Source organism: Chrysemys picta, chromosome 11 (genome assembly GCF_011386835.1).
Source record: "Chrysemys picta bellii isolate R12L10 chromosome 11, ASM1138683v2, whole genome shotgun sequence".
Taxonomy (NCBI): Eukaryota; Metazoa; Chordata; order Testudines; family Emydidae; genus Chrysemys; species Chrysemys picta.
Window position 1 is genome coordinate 11110400 of NC_088801.1, and position 17955 is coordinate 11128354.

The window sequence follows — 17955 nt, forward strand, 5'->3', positions numbered from 1 at the left end:
CCAGGAGTAATATTCTATATCCATTATTGAGTGTGTACAGGAAGAGATGTTCAAAGGTGCCTAATGGAGTTTGTAAATCAGTGGAAGATGGGCAGCTAACTCCCTTAGATACTTTTGCAAATCCCACCAGTACAGGGCATAGACTGCTATTTTCTAAACCCATGCCATAATGACAAACTTTGAAAAGCCACTTTTTCATTGGTGTCTGTTATGCATAATGCTCGAACAAAATGATATGCCTTCAAAATTTGGACAGTCTAGCCCATTGTCAGCAAAGAACCACAGAACATGTGTCTTTGAAGGATTTTTGTAACCAGGACCTTTGTTCCTTTGAGAATAAAATGAAAAATTATGTACTTGGTTATGGGAAGTTCTGTCCCTTTTAAAATATATTTGCATTCAATATTGTGATTCATGACCTTGCAATGAATAAGAGGTTTTTCTTTGTACACCATTACTTCTATAAGATACATTGCCATTGATATTCTGTACTGAATGGAGGATACTGTGCTTTTAGAAGGACACATCTTCTCATAGTGTAAATTGTCATAGCTCCATTGAAGTCAGTGAAGCTATGACAATAGACAGCTGCTGAGTATCTGCCCCAGTTAAAACATTAAACTGAGGTCCTCTCATGATGGTTGTCCTAGTGGAAGATGAAGATCCTGTGGTGGCTTTCAAAAGGAGTAGGGGGAATCTTACTATTTTGGTTAATATTTATTCTCTCAGTAAAGTAAATTCAGGTGTATAAGACTTTGTGCACTATTCCTTCATAATCACAGCATTATCAGTGTTTGCTTAATCACTTTTTAAGGACACTGGTTACCTAAAATATGAAAGATGGTGTGTGCATTCTAATTGTGTTCTGTATACATACTTGTGTATTAATTTAAACATTAACAGTTGAGGCCCAGGGCATTTCTTGAAGATTAATGAATGGCTGGGAGGAGTTGATGAAAATGCCCTGTGCCAAGGTCGTTGTTACTATTACAAACTGAAAATGAGAATAAAGCCAAGGTATATGGATTTTTTTAATGCATTATGCAGTTTCATGTGGCATTTCTAGAGAATTAATGCCCTGTTCCTTCACAAATCATATTTCTTATATATTATGTACATATAAATAATATTTCCTGAATACTTTATTGCCATGCCATTAGATTTATAAATATAAATTACAGTACAGAGTTGCACAAATAGCGGACAGAATTTCACCTCTTTAATTGCATAATATCTGTATTACTTATTCTGTTTCTAAAGGAACACAGCTGCAGAAGGATATTCCAGTGTAGAATTAACCTATGTAACCAATAATGTGGTGTCCAATTCAGTTTCTTTCTATGGTGGATAGTGATTTAGAGATGGAATATAGTGTTTAGTATTTAATTCCTGGCATTTTGGATCCACCCAGAATAAGTGAAATGAAGAGGAACTTAAAATTAACATGGAATAAATCCATAAAGGTCAAGGCAGAAGTCATCCGAACACAATATTAAATGGAAGTTTAACTCCAGGGGAAAAAAAATCTTTCATTACAAAGGTTCCTTCTGAATTTAGAATACTTTCCTTTTTAATCAATAATTCATTTAGAGGTTACAAAACTACTTTGTAACCTGTAGTTACACTGTACTGGATTCTGTTGTGACTGTGAGGTGAAAGTTTTTATAATCTGTTGAAGTTCTGTTCCTGGACATAAATTTTGTGTGCAGAAGTACAGATTTTTTTTATAGTCAGAGCTACAGATGAGAGAACGTCAAGCTAAACGTGTTCTCAAGAGAGAGGGGCTGTAGTTCCAAATGGACCAGCTTCCTTTAGAAATGGAATTCTCCTTGATGAAAAACAGATTGCATGAGTGCCCTTGTTCGTATGGGAAAGTTTCTGATTGTGGCAGATGTTTGTTTGAAAAGCATGAAAATGCAGTCTAGAATAATCACTGTAAATTTATTCTGCTCAGCTTTATGGAAAATATTAAAACCTGTTTGAATATATTAGAAGAAATAAGTCTGTTTAAGGAAAAGCAACTTAAAGTGAGAAAATCTGTAATTTTAAGTTCATTTTTTTTTATTGTTCTGCTTAAAAGAAATTCAGTTTGCTATCCATATAACTGTTTATGAATAATCTTTGTCTAGTAAATAGTCATGCTTTTGTTTGTTCTCTCTTCTATTAATGTATGTTTGCCTGCATTGTTTTCTACATAGAATTTTAGCACACCCTAGTGGACAGTTTGTATTTTTCAGTTTACACAGTTTCCATTTTGTGATGATGTTATATTAAGACAGTTGTGCAAATTGCTACTGCTTCTAGTTCCCAACGTTTAGACTGGGATTTTCAAACTAGTCTAGGGAAACTAGGTGCCCAAAGCTGCAGATGAGCCTCCTTTAAGCTCTTTTGAGAATCCCAGCATTAGGTATCTGCTGTGCTGAATAGAAATAGTAAGCAAGGATAATTAGGATATTTTGGACCCTCCTAACTCCGTTCTGTGAATCTGACCTTCCCAGAGAGAAATAAGTGATGCCTTCTAATTTCTCCACTTTAGTTTTGGTACAGGAAGTCATTCTAAATTTGTATGTTGAATTATTTTTAATTAGAACTAGAAGTTATCTGTGTACACCATGCATATCTTGTGTATTTACTTTTGTTGAAATACATTGGGAAAATACTGGATTTTTATTCTCTTTTCACAGAACGAGGGTGAAGATTTCAGTTATGTCATTGCGTTTTTCCTTGGAACAGCAGCCTGCTTGTATCAGGTAAATTCTTCCTGCTCCATATTGCAATAGTCTTCAGAAGCATTATTTAGTCGTGTACAAATGTTATCAAGTTTTCTTAAATATTGTGTATATTTGAATGGATTGACTTTAAGAGTTACCTCTGCTCTTATTTTGGTGGTGATGAGAGATCACAGCATGGATTCACGCCTACATGCTTGATTCTGGGCTATTTTTTTCTGGGATTGTCTTTTCCCAGTTAGTTTATCGAGATAGGGATGTGTTTGTCTCCTTCGGGAGGCTGATATTAGGATTGCTGTATGATTCAGCATAATAGAATCATAAAAGTTAAAGATGAAACTGACATTTTAGGTCCCTTTTTTCCATCTTCCTGGGCAAATACAGATTTTGTTCCTACAGTGTTATTCCCAGGTTAGCTTGTAAATGTCACAAGGGATAGAGAATCGTTCACTTCTCCAAAATGACTATTACGCAGGCTAATACATCTCACCATCTGGAAGTTTTCCCTGATACGCAGTCTTCCTTTTCCTCTCCTCAGTGTTATCTCACTATTCCTCGTTATACAGTCTTTCTATCCCACTGAGTAATTCTTCTCCTTCTTTCATATTTGTGCTCTTAATAGATTGTTAAATTTTTAGCAAATCCCTCTTCTCTCTTAGTTGTTGCTTAGCTAAACTATACATAATTAGCTCTCTGTCGTTCCATATAAGTCAATTGTCACAGTCCCTTCATAAGCATTATGGCTGTTCACTGAATTCTTGCTAATTTTTGCTTATCTGTCTGGTATTGATGAGCCCAAAACTAAATGCACTATTTCAAGTGTGGTCAGTTTTGAGACTATCACCTCACTGCTTCATAACATAATGTGTGTTCAGTCAGAAATCTCACTTCCTCTTTTGCTGCTATATTACATTGCTTACTTGTACGTAATTGCTGTCAACTACAATCCCTTCCATAAGTGTCTTTCAGCAGTACTGAAATCCATTGTCTTGCATTTTTCCAGTTTACATCTTTTGTATCTTCTGATAATATTTCTAACCACACTAGGTCCAGTTGCATTGTTGTCTGTTCTCAGTGACTGTATTTCCTCTCAGATTAGCAACCATTCTGAAGTTCATAACATATTGGCCACCTCCTCTCGAAGTTTATTAGTAAAAATGTTAAATAAGATCACAGCTAATGCCACACAGAAGAACACCCCAACTTGATACATTATCATGTATCTTTACCCTTTGTTTGCAGTCCTCCAGCCACTTTGCACTTCATATGATAATGCTCTTGTTCTACTATGTGATGATCTTCACTCAGAAATTTAATCTCACTAGATTATTGGGATTTTTCCCCATACAGTGTGACTCCCCAATCCATACAACGTATCCATCTTTCATGTATTGCTGTTTATTAATTTACAAGAAAACGGTTACAGTCAAGTTGTACTGGCCAAAAATTGGACCTAAATGGAATAGGAATTTAGTGCTAAATGTTAAACGAATAGTGAGGTATTTACAGAACTCCATTGATATTTGTCTTCCACCACATTTCAGGAATACCCGTTATGTCAAGGTCCTTTTCCATTGCCTGGTATTTTAATTTACCTAGTTTTGCTCTTCAAGAGTCTTGCATTGATATAGTACCTTGACATTTATAGTTTCTATTTTTGGCAAGGTAACTATTATTCTTGGTCTGGCACCAGTCTAACTGGCCCAGAACTTACTTCTGTGATCTCAACCTGTCACTTGTCTAGGTCAGCTGTAGTTTCTGTCCTTTCTTTTACAGGACACAGCCTTTGTACAGTAACTCCTCACTTAACATTGTCGTTTATATTCCTGAAAAATGCTACTTTAAGCGAAACTATGTTAAGTGAATCCAATTTCCCCATAAGAATTAATGTAAATAAGGGGGATTAGGTTCCAGGGAAATGTTTTTTTGCTAGACAAAAGACTAATACACACACACACACAGTATAAGTTTTAAACAAACAATTTAATACTGTACACAACAATGATGATTGTGAAACTTGGTGGAGGTGGTGAAGTCAGAGGGTGGGATATTTCCCAGGGAATGCCTTACTGCTAAATTATCTAGCACTTGACTGAGCCCTCAAGGGTTAACACGTTGTTAATGTAGCCTCATACTCTATAAGGCAGCACGAATGGAGGGAGGGGAGACAGCATGGCAGTGAGAGAGAGACACCGTGTGTGTGTGAGAGAGAGACGCACATTGCCCCTTTTTAAGTAGATAAGCAAGCTGAGACAGCAGCTGCTGCCAGCAAGCTCCCTCTGTCCTGAGGCCTGTTGTGTCCCCCCCGCTCTGTGGAGATGGGGTAAAAGAGTGAGGCGGGGGAGGGTGTCATAAATATAGAGAGAGGAATAGCATAAAATCCCTCCTTGGCCGCTGTACTCCATTGCCTTACCTGTAAGGGGTTAAACAGTTCAAATAACTTGGTTGGCACCTGACCAGAAGGACCAATGTTCTCTTTTGTTGTTCCGTCTCCGGATGGAGGGAGAAGCCAAACAAGTATATCATCTCCTGAAAATATACCTGGAATAATCCATCTAAAACCACAGAAATTGTAAGTAGGGCAGGGGTTCTCAGACTTCTGTACTGGTGACCTCTTTCACACAACAAGCCTCTGAGTGCGACCCCCCCCTTATACATTAAAAACACTTTAAAAAATATATTTAACACCATTGTTAATGCTGGAGGCCAAGCGGGGTTTGGGGTGGAGGCTGACAGCTCGCGACCCCCCATGTAATAACCTTGCGACCCCTTGAGGGGTCCCGACCCCCAGTTTGAGAACCCCTGAAGTAGGGCAAGGAAATGCGTTCGGTTATCTTTTGGTTTGGCTTGTGAATTTTCCTATGCTACAGAGGGAGTTTTATTCCCGTTTTTGTATCTGTGAAGCTGAGCCCAGAGGGGAATCCTCTGTGTTTTAAATATTTTTATTACCCTGTAAAGTTTCCTTCCATCCTGATTTTGCAGGTGTGATTCTTTGACTTTTTTCTTTATAATAAAGTTCTTCTTTTAAGAACTTGATTGATTTCAGTGTCCTGAAGACAAAGGGTCTGGTCTGTGCTCACACTGCTAAGGCAATTAGTTGGTATATTATTCTCAAGCCTCCCCAGGAAAGGGGGTTAAGGGGTTTGGGGGGATATTTTGGGGGAATAGGGATTCCAAGTGACCCTTCCCTGAATTTTTGTGTAAATCACTTGGTGGTGGCAGCAATACCATCCAAGGACAAGGAAAGAAATTTGTGCCTTGGGGAAGTTTTAACCTAAACTGGTAGAATATAAGCTTAGGGAGTCTTTCATGCGGTCACCACATCTGTACCCCAGAGTTCAGAATGGGGGGGAACCCTGACATTAGCACCCCTCTTCTCCCCCTCCCCACCCCCTGCACAGCAAGCAGGAGGCTCCTGGGAGCAGCTCCAAGGCAGAGGGCAGGAGCAGCACATGGCAGTGGGGGGAGGGACAGCTGAACTGCCTGGCAATTGATAGCTTGCTGGGCGGCTGCCACACAGGGAACTTAGGGGAGCTGATAGGGGGGCTGCTGGTCCACCCTGGTTCCAAGCCCCCACCAGCTAGCTCCAATGGGCTGCTCTTCCTGCAAGCAGTGGACAAAGCAGGCAGCTGCCAAACAACGTTATAAGGGAACATTGCGCAACTTTAAACGAGCATGTTCTCTAATTGATCAGCAACATAACAACATTAACTGGGACAACGTTAAGTGAGGGAGTTGCTGTATTAGTGACATCTCTCTAGCAAATGTCTTTTTACAACTTGAGTGCTCTTCTGCACCTGTTGATTTTTCATCAGTCCCTACCTTAAATAATCTCCCCACAAACATTATTTTCTTTGCCAGCAGTCTAGTTTCATTTTGGATAAGGTGGAGCCGATCCCTTCTGTAGAGGGTGCCCTTCCCGCACATAAATTTCCCAATACCTCAAAAATTGAACCCCCTCTTCTTTACATAATTTCTCATCTGTGCATTGCAACAGCGGAGTCCCACCCCCGCCCCCAGCATACTTGCTGACCCTCTGCGTGATGGAACTGGAAACGTTGCAGAGAAAGTGACCCCAGAAGCTCTGGATGTATAAACCTTTTCCTAGTATTCTAAACTTAATTTCCAAGACTTCTCTCCTATATCCGTCTGTGTCATTATTACCAAAATGCAGTTAGCCCTCTTTGCTCCCCGAATCAAGTGTCAACGACATGGCATGTTTAAGATTGTCCTGGCATGGAAGTTATTTCTAAGTCTAGATCGGGGTCTGAAACTCGCGGCCGGCCTGCGGAGTTATTTGCTGCGGCCTGCCAAGCTCCCTGCCCCCCTGGAGTTATTGCCTACAGCTGCCAAGCTCCCCTCACCCGCCGCCCCCACGGCGTGCTGTGTTCCCCACTCCTCTGCCTACCTGCAGGCACTTCCCACCACTGAACAGCTGTTGGGTGGCGCTTAGCGCTTTCCAGGAGGGTGGGGGGAGGAGCGGGGAGCCGTGCTCTCAGGAGAGGAGGCAGAGAAGAGGCAGAACAGGGGCGGGGATTTGGGGAAGGAGTTGGAATAGGGGCAGGGAGGGGGCGGAGTTGGGGTGGGGACTTTGGGGAAGGGGTTGGAATGGGGGCGGGGAAGGAGTGGGAAGGGGCGGGGCCTCATGGAAGGGGCGGGGTGGGGGGGCTTTTGTATCTTTATATGAAAAAGTGTCAGTGATGCGGCCCTCGGGTCAATGTACTAGTCCCCATGCGGCCCTCGTGGTGATTTGAGTTCGAGATCCCTAGTCTAGATCTTGCATGAAAGCGCATTGCATTGCTGTTCAGCCATAGGACTGGCCTAATGTTTTACATTTTGTTCAGTTAATACTTCAGAAAAAAATGAAGTTTATTAATTTACAAGAAAATGGTTACAGTTAAGTTGTACAGGACAAAAATTGGACCTAAAGGGAATAGAAATTTTTAGTCCAACATGTTAAACTAATCACTGTGCTGCCAGAAAGATTATACTTTACTTTACTAACTATTGCTTAGCAAAGAATAAACGCAGTGTGGCTCTGTGTCTGTGTCCAGTCTCTGAGTTTGAAACACAGTTGCTCCCTTTAGATCTAGAATTCTAGTTATGTAATCCTAAATACCAAGAGTCCAAGCAGAATTCAGCCACACACAACAAAATTCTTCAGAGCCTGGTAATAGGTATCATTGACTGGCAAACCAAGACTCAAAATAATAATATACATGATATATCAAACTTAAAAACAAAATGCAGTAGCTAGGAGTAGTTTTTAGCAGATGAAGGGAAAAAACAAGGCCCTAAAACAACTTCAGAATCAGCTGTTTCAGCCTTAGTATGAAGGGTCCCTCCCTGGCAATTCTTACCAGATGTTCTCTAAAATCTCCCACTCCTCAAGCAGGTGTGATCAGCATTTCTGTTCGTTCTTTAAATGCAAATCCAATAACGTAAAACTCTCATATATAGTTTGGTGAAGAAGTATCCATGAACAACTTGCATATTAATTCTGATTTTGAGGCACATTTGACATTGTATATGTCTAGCCTCAGATATGCATTTCCAAGAAAAAATGTCTATTTTTCATTTTTCTGAATCCAGTTTGCTCATGAATCTAAGATTTGGCTCTGATTTCCCAGCTCCAGCCAGACTAAACAAATCTTTAGTTTGGCCTGGTCCACACTAACCCCCCACTTCGAACTAAGATACGCAACTTCAGCTACGTGAATAACGTAGCTGAAGTCGAAGTACCTTAGTTCGAACTTACGATGGGTCCAGACGCGGCAGGCAGGCTCCCCCGTCAATGCCGCGTACGCCTCTCGCTGAGCAGGAGTACCGGTGTTGACGGCGAGCACTTCCGGGATCGATCCCAGAAGATCGATTGCTTACCGCCGGACCCGGAGGTAAGTATAGACCTACCCCTTGTCCCTCAATGCTGCAACTTTGTTGAAACAGGTAGCACTGTAATATTCAGAAAGAAAAGTAACTGAGGGGTTAGGGAATCAATAATACAGCCAAGAAAACCAAAAGTTTCTATCCCAATAATGGAAAATTAAACCTAGTGTCTGAAATGTTATCTGGTCTGCTTTGCATTATTCTGGCTCGCTCCACAATCTTGTAGCATTCTTTGAAGTCTCAGTTTCCCCCAACTACAAGTCTCAAGAACTGACCTCAAGCCATTTCTTAATAGGTATAAAAGCTTTCTTTCTCTGAAGTAACATAGGGAAGCCTTCTACACAAAAGCACATTCTGTAATTGCTATGCAAAACAGTTCCCTTAAAACAAACCAACACACGAGTTTCATTACATTGCATGTTAGAGGGACAAGTTAAAATCACAGTGCCTTGGCCTTTTGACTGTTGTTGGTTTGTAAGGGGCAAATTTCTCCCCATCTCAAAGTAGGAAAGGGAGTGCTGAAAAATTCAGTTCTGCACATACAGCAAGGCAACGAAACTTGAGTAAAAGCCTCCAAGTTTATGGAGCCTTGATCAAAAAGCACACTTACATTATTAAATATAGTTACTACATTTGTCATCCTATTTTTAAACCCTTTGTTTTCCTTGATCATTTGAGAGAAGCACATCCTGATGGCTCACTCTGTTCTTTGAAGCTGTCACACTCAGCTCTTCAGATTTTATTACATGGCGAGGTGATTTCATGAAATGAGCTAGATTCTAATTGCTGATTTACTGGTACATGTTAATTGTCCTTTAAATATAACTTTTAGAACCCTCCCCAGAAACAGACATTAGGTCCTGTACTTGAAGATACGCCACATGTTCAGAGGAAGCCAAGCTGTTCTCTTGATACTAGTTTTACTTTGGAGTATTTTTGTTCTGTTTCATAGGGAGGATAAACAAAGGTCTTAATAAAGGGGCCAAGACACTATGGTGATGGGCACTATAAGGCCTGGTCTACACTGGGGGAGGGAAGGGGGGGGGTGAGATGGAGCTAAATTACGCAACTTCAGCTACATGAACAACATAGCTGAAGTTGATGAACTTAGATCTACTCACCGCGGTGTCTTCACTGCGATGAGTCGACTGCTGCCGCTCCCCCGTCGACTCTACCTGGGTCTCTCGTGGCGATGGAGTACAGAAGTCAACGGGAGAGCGCTCGGGGGTCAATTTATCGTGTCTAGACTAGACACAATAAGTCGACCCCCGCTGGATTGATCACTGCCCGCCGATCCGGCGGGTAGTATAGACATATCCTAAGATGGATATTTTACTAACTTGATGCTCTAACAGAATAAAAAATAACCCAGTAAATTGTATTATCCAGAAGCAATCACACAATTCCTGACTTTCCTTGTAGAAACTTAAAAAATAAACACTACCACTATCTGTCAGTATCGTAATGCTGATGTTTCAGTTTTTACCAAGGGCTTTGTTGCAAGGATAGGTTCCTGGGTTAGTGTTTGTTGTATACCTCATTTTCACTGGTATTCACTCTGTTAGACATCCAATCACCACCAACCTCCTTGGTGAAAACCGGAACAGGAGACTAACAAATGAGGTAGAATCAGAAGAGGCTAAAATAGTGTCAAAGTTAGACTCAGGACTCACAGTTTGTCAGAGCGATGCCCGATGCAACACACAGTCGCCTGTGGGCTCCTTTTGCCTCAGTCACCCTTGCTTTCACACCAAGGGTTTTACCCAAGGTGCGGTGCGCCTGCGATTGTGCAGATTTCGCTCACTAAGACCGCGGGGACAGGAACCCTTTGGTCGGCCGATCCCTGGACGGAGATGGCACCCAGACTCAAACACTCCACAGGACAGTCCTCAGTCCGGACAAAACACAGAAATAATTACCTGACCAGATTCCTGATGTCCGATCCTGGGATCCCTACCAGAACAGAGTGGGAACCAACAGGTTCGAGGGCGTAGACCTCACTGTGGTCGTGCTCGGGCCAAATGCCCAGGTGCCGACTGCCACGGTCATCCTACAAAAATGGTCAGGAATCACACGGCCCCAGTGAAGATGGTTGCCATTTCAGTGGGACCTCCAAATTGTCAAAGTTAGACTCAGGACTCACAGTTTGTCAGACCACTCTGTTTTATTAGCACAGCGCTCTGCTAATAACACCCAGATAATGTGAGCACCATCCAAGACCCACACTACCTTATTTTATACAGATAAAAAGGGTGCGCACTTAACAAGAGGACAAAGAAAGCAAAACTGACAAGTTTACCCGAGGCTAGACGTACATATTCAGTTTTCTTACTAACTTTTACAGCTCTCCGGCTGATGTTCCACCATTAGCTTAAGCGGACTCATTGTTTATGCCTTAATGTTCCTTTTCCTGACACCTGTATTTCAGCATTCCTTATTTCTGCTTAAAGGTACATATAGCATTTCTTTAATCCATTCTATTTTTACAATAATTCATTCTACTTTCACAATAGGGAAAGAACAAATTAAAAATTAGTTCGACATATTAGATGTCTTCAAGTCACCAGGGCCTGATGAAATACATCCTAGAATACTCAAGGAGCTGACTAAGGAGATATCTGAGCCATTAGCAATTATCTTTGAGAAGTCATGGAAGATGGGAGAGATTCCAGAAGACTGGAAAAGGGCAAATATAGTGCCCATCTATAAAAAGGGAAATCAGGATAGCCCAGGAAATTAGACCATCAGCTTAACTTCTATACCTGGAAAGATGATGGAGCAAATAATTAAGCAATCCATTTGCAAATATCTAGAAGATGATAGGGTGATAAGTGACAGTCAGCATGGATTTGTCAAAAACAATTCGTGTCAAACCAACCTGATAGCATTCTTTGACAGGGTAAGAAGCCTTGTGGAGTCGGGGAAACAGTAGACGTGGTATATCTTGACTTTAGTAAAGCTTTTGATACTGTCTTGCATGACCTTCTCATAAACAAACTAGGGAAATGCAACCTAGATAGAGCTGCTATAAGGTGGCTGCAAAACTGGTTGGAAAACCATTCCCAGAGCGTAGTTATCAGTTATCAGGCTGGAAGGGCATAAAGAGCGAGATCCTGCAGGGATCAGTTCTGGGTCCAGTTCTGTTCAATATCTTCATCAATGATTTAGATAATGGCATACAGAGTACACTCATAAAGTTTGCGTACGATACCAAGCTGGGAGGGGTTGCAAGTGCTTTGGAGGATAGGATTAAAATTCAAAATGATCTGGACAAAGTGGAGAAATGGTCTTAAGTAAACAGGATGAAATTCAATAAGGACAAATGCAAAGTACTCCACTTAGGAAGGAACAATCAGTTGCACACATACAAAATGGCAAATGACTGCCTAGGAGTGAGTACTGCGGAAAGGGATCTGTGCGTCATAGTGGACCACAACCTAAATATGAGTCAACAGTGTAACACCGTTGCAAAAAAAGTGAACATCATTCTGGGATGTACTAGTAGGAGTGTTGTAAGCAAGACACGAGAAGTAATTCTTCTGTTCTACTCTGCTCTGATTAGGCCTCAACTGGAGTATTGAGTCCAGTTCTGGGTGCCACATTTCAGGAAGGATGTGGACAAATTGGAAAGAGTCCAGAGAAGCGCAACAAAAATTATTAAAGGTCTAGAAAACATGACCTGTGAGGGAAGATTGAAAAAATTGGGTTTGTTTAGTCCGGGAAAGAGAAGACTGAGAGGGGACATAACAGTTTTCAAGTATGTAAAAGGTTGTTACAAGGAGGAGGAAGAAAAATTGTTTTTCTTAACCTCTGAGGATAGGACAAGAAGCAATGGGCTTAAATTGCAGCAAGGGAGGTTTAGTTTGGACATTAGGAACTTCCTAACGGTCAGGGTGGTTAAGCACTGGAATAAATTGCCTAGGGAGGTTGTGTAATCTCCATCATTGGAGATTTTTAAGAGTAGGTTAGACAAACACCTGTCTGGAATGGTATAGATAATTAGTCCTGCCACGAGTGTAGGGGACTGGACTAGATGACCTCTCAAGGTCCCTTCCAGTTCTGTGATTTTATGAAAATCAGTAGAAATAAGTGTGCGGTTTAGTTGTAACCATGTCGGTCCCAGGATATTAGAGAGACAAGGTGGGTGAGGTAATATCTTTTTTTGGACCAACATGTGCAAAATCTGCAGACATATTTCCACTGCTACAATGATCAACACACCTTTCAAGATCCATGGGTTCTACGCATGCCTATCACAACGTGTGGTGTACCTCATCCAGTGCACTTAAATGCCCCAATAACAATTGTGTGGGTGAAACCAGAAAATCATTACACTTTTGAATAAACTCATACAGGAAGATGATAAAAGACAAAAACACTGTATCACCTGTGAGTGAACACATTTCACAAAGCGATTACTCTGTATCTGACCTGTGAGTCCTCATCCTCAAAGAAAACCTACACAACACTTTCAAAAGACGAGCCTGGGAGTTTAAATTCATAACTTTGCTAGACACTAAAATCATGGTCTTAATAAAGACACTGGATTTATGGCTTATTACAACAATCTGTAACCAACTAACCCCCATTTTTGTCCTATAATTACAGGGGTGTTCGTGGGCCACTTCACCTTGAATGGTCCCTTAGAATATGTGCTAACTATTTATGCTAAACTATCTGTTTGACCTTGTATTTAGCTGTGACACTCTGAGTTCCTTTCCCAGACCCGAGTAAGAGATCTGTATAGCTCGAAAGCTTGTCTCTCTCACCAACGGAAGTTGGTCCAATAAAAGCTATTACCTCACCCACCTTGTCGCTCTAGAAATAAAAGTGCATATGACAAGTCTTTTTTTGTACCAGATGAGAGAAATGCAAAAAGTAAACAAGTAGCATAAAGATTTTTTTTTTTTTAAAACCATTCTTTCCAAAAAAGAATATTTTCTAGGGATTCTTTCTAAAGAAAAGCCTCTTAAATCAGCATCCACCTTGACCACTGGATCCATGGCTTGATATTGAGCTAAAGTCCTCAATCAAATGAGTTTGGTGGTATGAACTCAATGGATTTTTATACTAGACTGTATCTTAATAGCGTCTTGATTTTCACCAGCGCTGGCCCTGTTTGGGGAGAAGTCTCTTGTGCTGTTCCTTTTGCAGGATCCCTTGGAATTTTCTGCCTTTGCTTGCTTGCTTTCACTCCTGAAAACTCCCCCCCCCTCCTCCTCCCAACATGATTCCCTACTTTGAAGTGACTTTGGTTTATTTTAGCACAGCTGTCTGTGTTCTGTGGATCCTTGATGTGCCATAGCATCTTCTGCCCTGCTGCTTTAAATAGCAGCCATGCAGAAGATTCAAGGGAGCATCAAAGATCAGAAGGCATTGGTCAGCATGCAGCTGAGGTGAGAACAAAGCAGTCTCTTAGGAGGTGGAGTGGGCACAAATGGAGAACAAGAAGAGGAGTAGATGTGGGAGCTAAAGTCAGGAAATGGAGCAGTGAGTTGTGGAAGTGGGAGAGGAGGAAAGCATTTGTGAAAACGATGTAATTTTAGCAGACCTGAGATTCCAGGTGAAATGTAATAAAGTATTCGGACTTTGAAGAATGTTTTGTGAAGAAGAGAAACTTGGGATGAATTGAGGTTGTCCCCTTAAGCTTCTTCTCTGTGAGGTGCTCTTCCCTCTACTCTTTCCCCTCCTCCTACTGACTTACATTTGTGAAGCCAGAATGCAAATATGCATTTGAATCTCCCCAGTAATCCTACCACCTTTTAAGGATTAGGGTTTGTACAAAGGGAAACTGCATGTGCTGGATAAAGTAGAGCATGGGGGCAATTTACTGATTTTCCGGCTCCCATCCCCATTGCAGGTTAAGCAGCCTGAGAGCTGTTCTAACTTGTGCCAGCTGGCAATAGCTTGGGTGTCTCCCACTCCCTGCTAGTGACTACAAGGAGTGAGACCAAGGAGACAGTCTACCAGCTTCACACCTGTATTAACTCCCCAATGCTGAGGGATTCCATCCATCCGGGGATTTAAGGATTCTTCTGTTTCTTGTGCATTGCCTGAGTGGCATAGACAAGCCAAAACATTTGTTTCCATTGCCACTTTCATTATTGATAATGAGCAAATATGATGACGAAATCTTCCTTGAAGAGCGAATAATGGAAGCAAAATTTAACTTCTTCTGATGCTGAGCACTGGTCACTCCAGAATGCCCACTTAAGTTAGTACCACATTTACCTATTCAATTAAAAAAACAACACGTTCTACATGGTTCATTTCTGTATCTACTTGATAGTTCTGTGTGATTTGTTAGCAGAAGTAATTTTCAATGCACTAATCAGACTTTGTGTTTTCTTCTTTGCAGTGTTATTTATTTTTATACTGCACAGGCTGGCGGAATGTCAAATCCTTCCTGACTTTTGGTTTAATCTGCCTATGTAACATGTATCTGTACGAACTGCGCAATCTCTGGCAGCTCTTCTTCCACGTGACAGTGGGAGCGTTTTCAGCATTACAGATACGGCTAAGACAACCACAAGGGAAGTCCCCTGATTACAATGTCTGACCCAAGGCAGTCTCAGTCCACCCATGGTTCCCTCTCAGGAATGAAAAGCTTTTCTCCAAAAGAAGAAGTTGTGTTTTTTATTTGTTTTTTTTTTTTTAAAGATCAACACAAGATGCCTGTGGACGTTTGACTTGAGGACTTAGATTTATCCTCATTGAAGACTGAAGACACACACAATACAGGATTAGTGGAGGAAAATGGGTCCTATCCATGCAGAGCATTGTCCCTTGAGGACAAATAAAAATTTGGAGGACTTGACTGATAGGAAAAAGCCTTCTTCAAAAGTATGATAATGGAAAAAGAGATATATACAGGGCATGTTCTGCATATCAAGTGAGCACTCCAATTCCAAAATCAGTTTTGCCTTTGTGAGGCAGTAGTATAGGCTGAATACAAAGATGCTATTGCATATTAGCAGACTATTGGAATGAGTGCGTTACTAAATGTGAAACTATTGGATTGCACATTAAATTTAATGGGATGCGTGTATGTGTTTTCTTAATTAAAGCCTAACCTGGAAACCATCTGTTTATGGGGATTAGCTCCTTGGTCCCAGTGGCCTTCCATGTAGTGCTGAGTTAACTATAAATCTTGGTAAATATTTTTTTCTGTATAATTTGTTTTTAATGATCTTTTGAAAGTGACCTTCATGGACAAGTTTTATTTAAGTAAATAACCTAAAATTCTGTCTCTTGGCCCTCTTTGCTCTCCTCCTCTATTTGAACACTAGAAGTTTGAAAAGAAGTGCCAGGTGGGTAAACAGACATTGATTTGAAACCTGTTTGAGCTATTGCTTGTGTCTCTATACATTTTATGAACTGGATTAATAGCTGAAACCTAATTTAGCATATAGGCAACTGGTGGTGAGCTTATTTCCATCAATCATAAACGGAGTTCAGTTTAAAAAAAATCCTTTTTGGATCCAGGGATTTTGTTGGTCTGGTAGATTTACATTTTATTGAATTGGAGTCGAACCTCACTACTGTGTGTTAGTGGCTGGGACAGCTATGTTGAGTCCCAGAGTTTGTGAATTAATTAGCAGATGAACAATCAAGGCTATTACATTGCGTTCTATTTCTTTTGACAATCATATTTTGAGTTAATTATTTCCAGGGCTTTATAGTACACTAGTAAATATATTTTAATATAGTTTGCTCAAGTAGTGAGGTGTAGTAATATGGGGCATAACTAAAGCCTTCAGAAAAGTTTTAATAGCAGGATGGCTTCCACATTGCTTGTGAGCATTACTAGGCTTGGCGATTAGTGAGGTTCTGCTTTACTATGAAATGTTACTCATCAGATCTCTGTAGGCGGTCCCCACCTAAAATGTTCTCTTTGGTAATTTATTGGCAATCAAACTGATAGCAGAGAAGTAATACCTAGACTGGGAACAACTATTGTTTTTTTTAAAGGAAGTGACCTTACTCAAGGGGATCCAGGTGCCCAAGACCAAGATAATTTACAGAAAATGGAATCAGTCCTAAATGAACAGCAGTGGTATGTATTTTTTGATGCACTCTTTGTTATAATGTCTCTTTTTAAGACCTACATAATTAAGAGGCTGAAAATATCTTTGTGCATGTGGTAGCTAAGGGCAGGTCTACACTAACCCCCCAATTCGAACTAATGTACGCAACTTCAGCTACGTGAATAACGTAGCTGAAGTTCGAAGTACCTTAGTTCGAACTTACCTCGGTCCAGACGCGGCAGGCAGGCTCCCCCGTCGACTTCGCGGTACTCCCCTAGCCGAGCTGGAGTACCGCAGTCGACGGCGAGCACTTCCGGGTTCGACTTATCTCATCCAGACAAGACGCGATAAGTTGAACCCAGAAGTTCGATTTGCTTGCCGCCGAACTACCGGGTTAGTGTAGACCTACCCTAAGATAATTGTTGCAGGAGGTGTGCTTTGCCTTTGAACCTTTTTTTTTTTTTTTTTTTCATTCATCCAGCAAATAGAATGGGGATACATTTGTCTGGTCTTGTATGTTCCCATTATGACACTTTTTTGTTGGTATTTTGGGGCAGTAGGGGAAGGGAAGGAAGGAGGAGGATTTGAAATTTAAACAGAGTGTAAGAGGCATATCTGCAGGAATACAAAGATTTCAATAATGTTAGTTAAACCCTTAGTTTTAAACAGCTCAGACTACCCACTGCCAAACAACACATGTTGCATTAGATTGCAGTGCAGCCTTTTGAAATCAGGACACCTGAAAACACAAAAATAAATCGTTCACTATTTTAAACTTGGGGTTTGAAATATGGATATTGTGTGTTTAGGACAAACTAAAGCTTTCGTCTTTTCAACACACTCTTTTGAGCCAAAAATTCTGATTTTTTTTTGGTTTTGGGGGGTTTTTTGTTTAAAAAAAAAAAGTGCAAAAATCACTCAGGAACTTTAATTTATTATGCTGATATATTTAGGACCCAATCCGACTTCCAGAGAAGTCAATAGAAAACCTCCCATTGGCTTGAATGAGTGCAGGTCCCCTTTAAGCCGCATTCCAATGACTTTAATGGTGCTTAGGTCTTGAGTGAATTTCACCCAGAGGAAATTGGACCAAGGAGTTGCTTCTTGTTAGGAAAAAAAGAGGTCATGAAGAAGTAATTGTAAGAGTTACTTATGGAAACAGCCCAATGGAAGTTGATGGGAATACTAGCATGCGTATTGAATACTTACATGAACACGGGTTGCAGGATTGGGCTTGGTATTTGTAACTTCTGCAGTTAATGAGTTAAATTATTTGCAAAGATAATGCTTTTAGCTTATTATCATTATGACAG

General features: G+C 40.8%; 1 protein-coding gene across 11 annotated transcripts in view; it reads left to right on the forward strand.

Moving 5' to 3' along the window:
* The window catches only part of SEC22A (SEC22 homolog A, vesicle trafficking protein), a 42467-nt gene that overhangs the window by 18570 nt on the left and 5942 nt on the right, over positions 1-17955 (forward strand). For 3 of the 11 annotated variants that reach the window (XM_065561500.1, XM_005279811.3, XM_065561503.1), the window contains exons 6-8: positions 2685-2750; positions 14974-15925; positions 16587-16671. In XM_065561500.1, the coding sequence (XP_065417572.1) occupies positions 2685-2750; positions 14974-15174 (267 nt within the window). In that variant the 3' untranslated portion in view covers positions 15175-15925; positions 16587-16671. Of the gene's footprint in view, positions 1-2684; positions 2751-14973; positions 16672-17955 lie in introns of those variants that run through there. The other 8 variants (XM_065561505.1, XM_065561506.1, XM_005279812.4 and 5 more) reach the window with 6 other exon arrangements.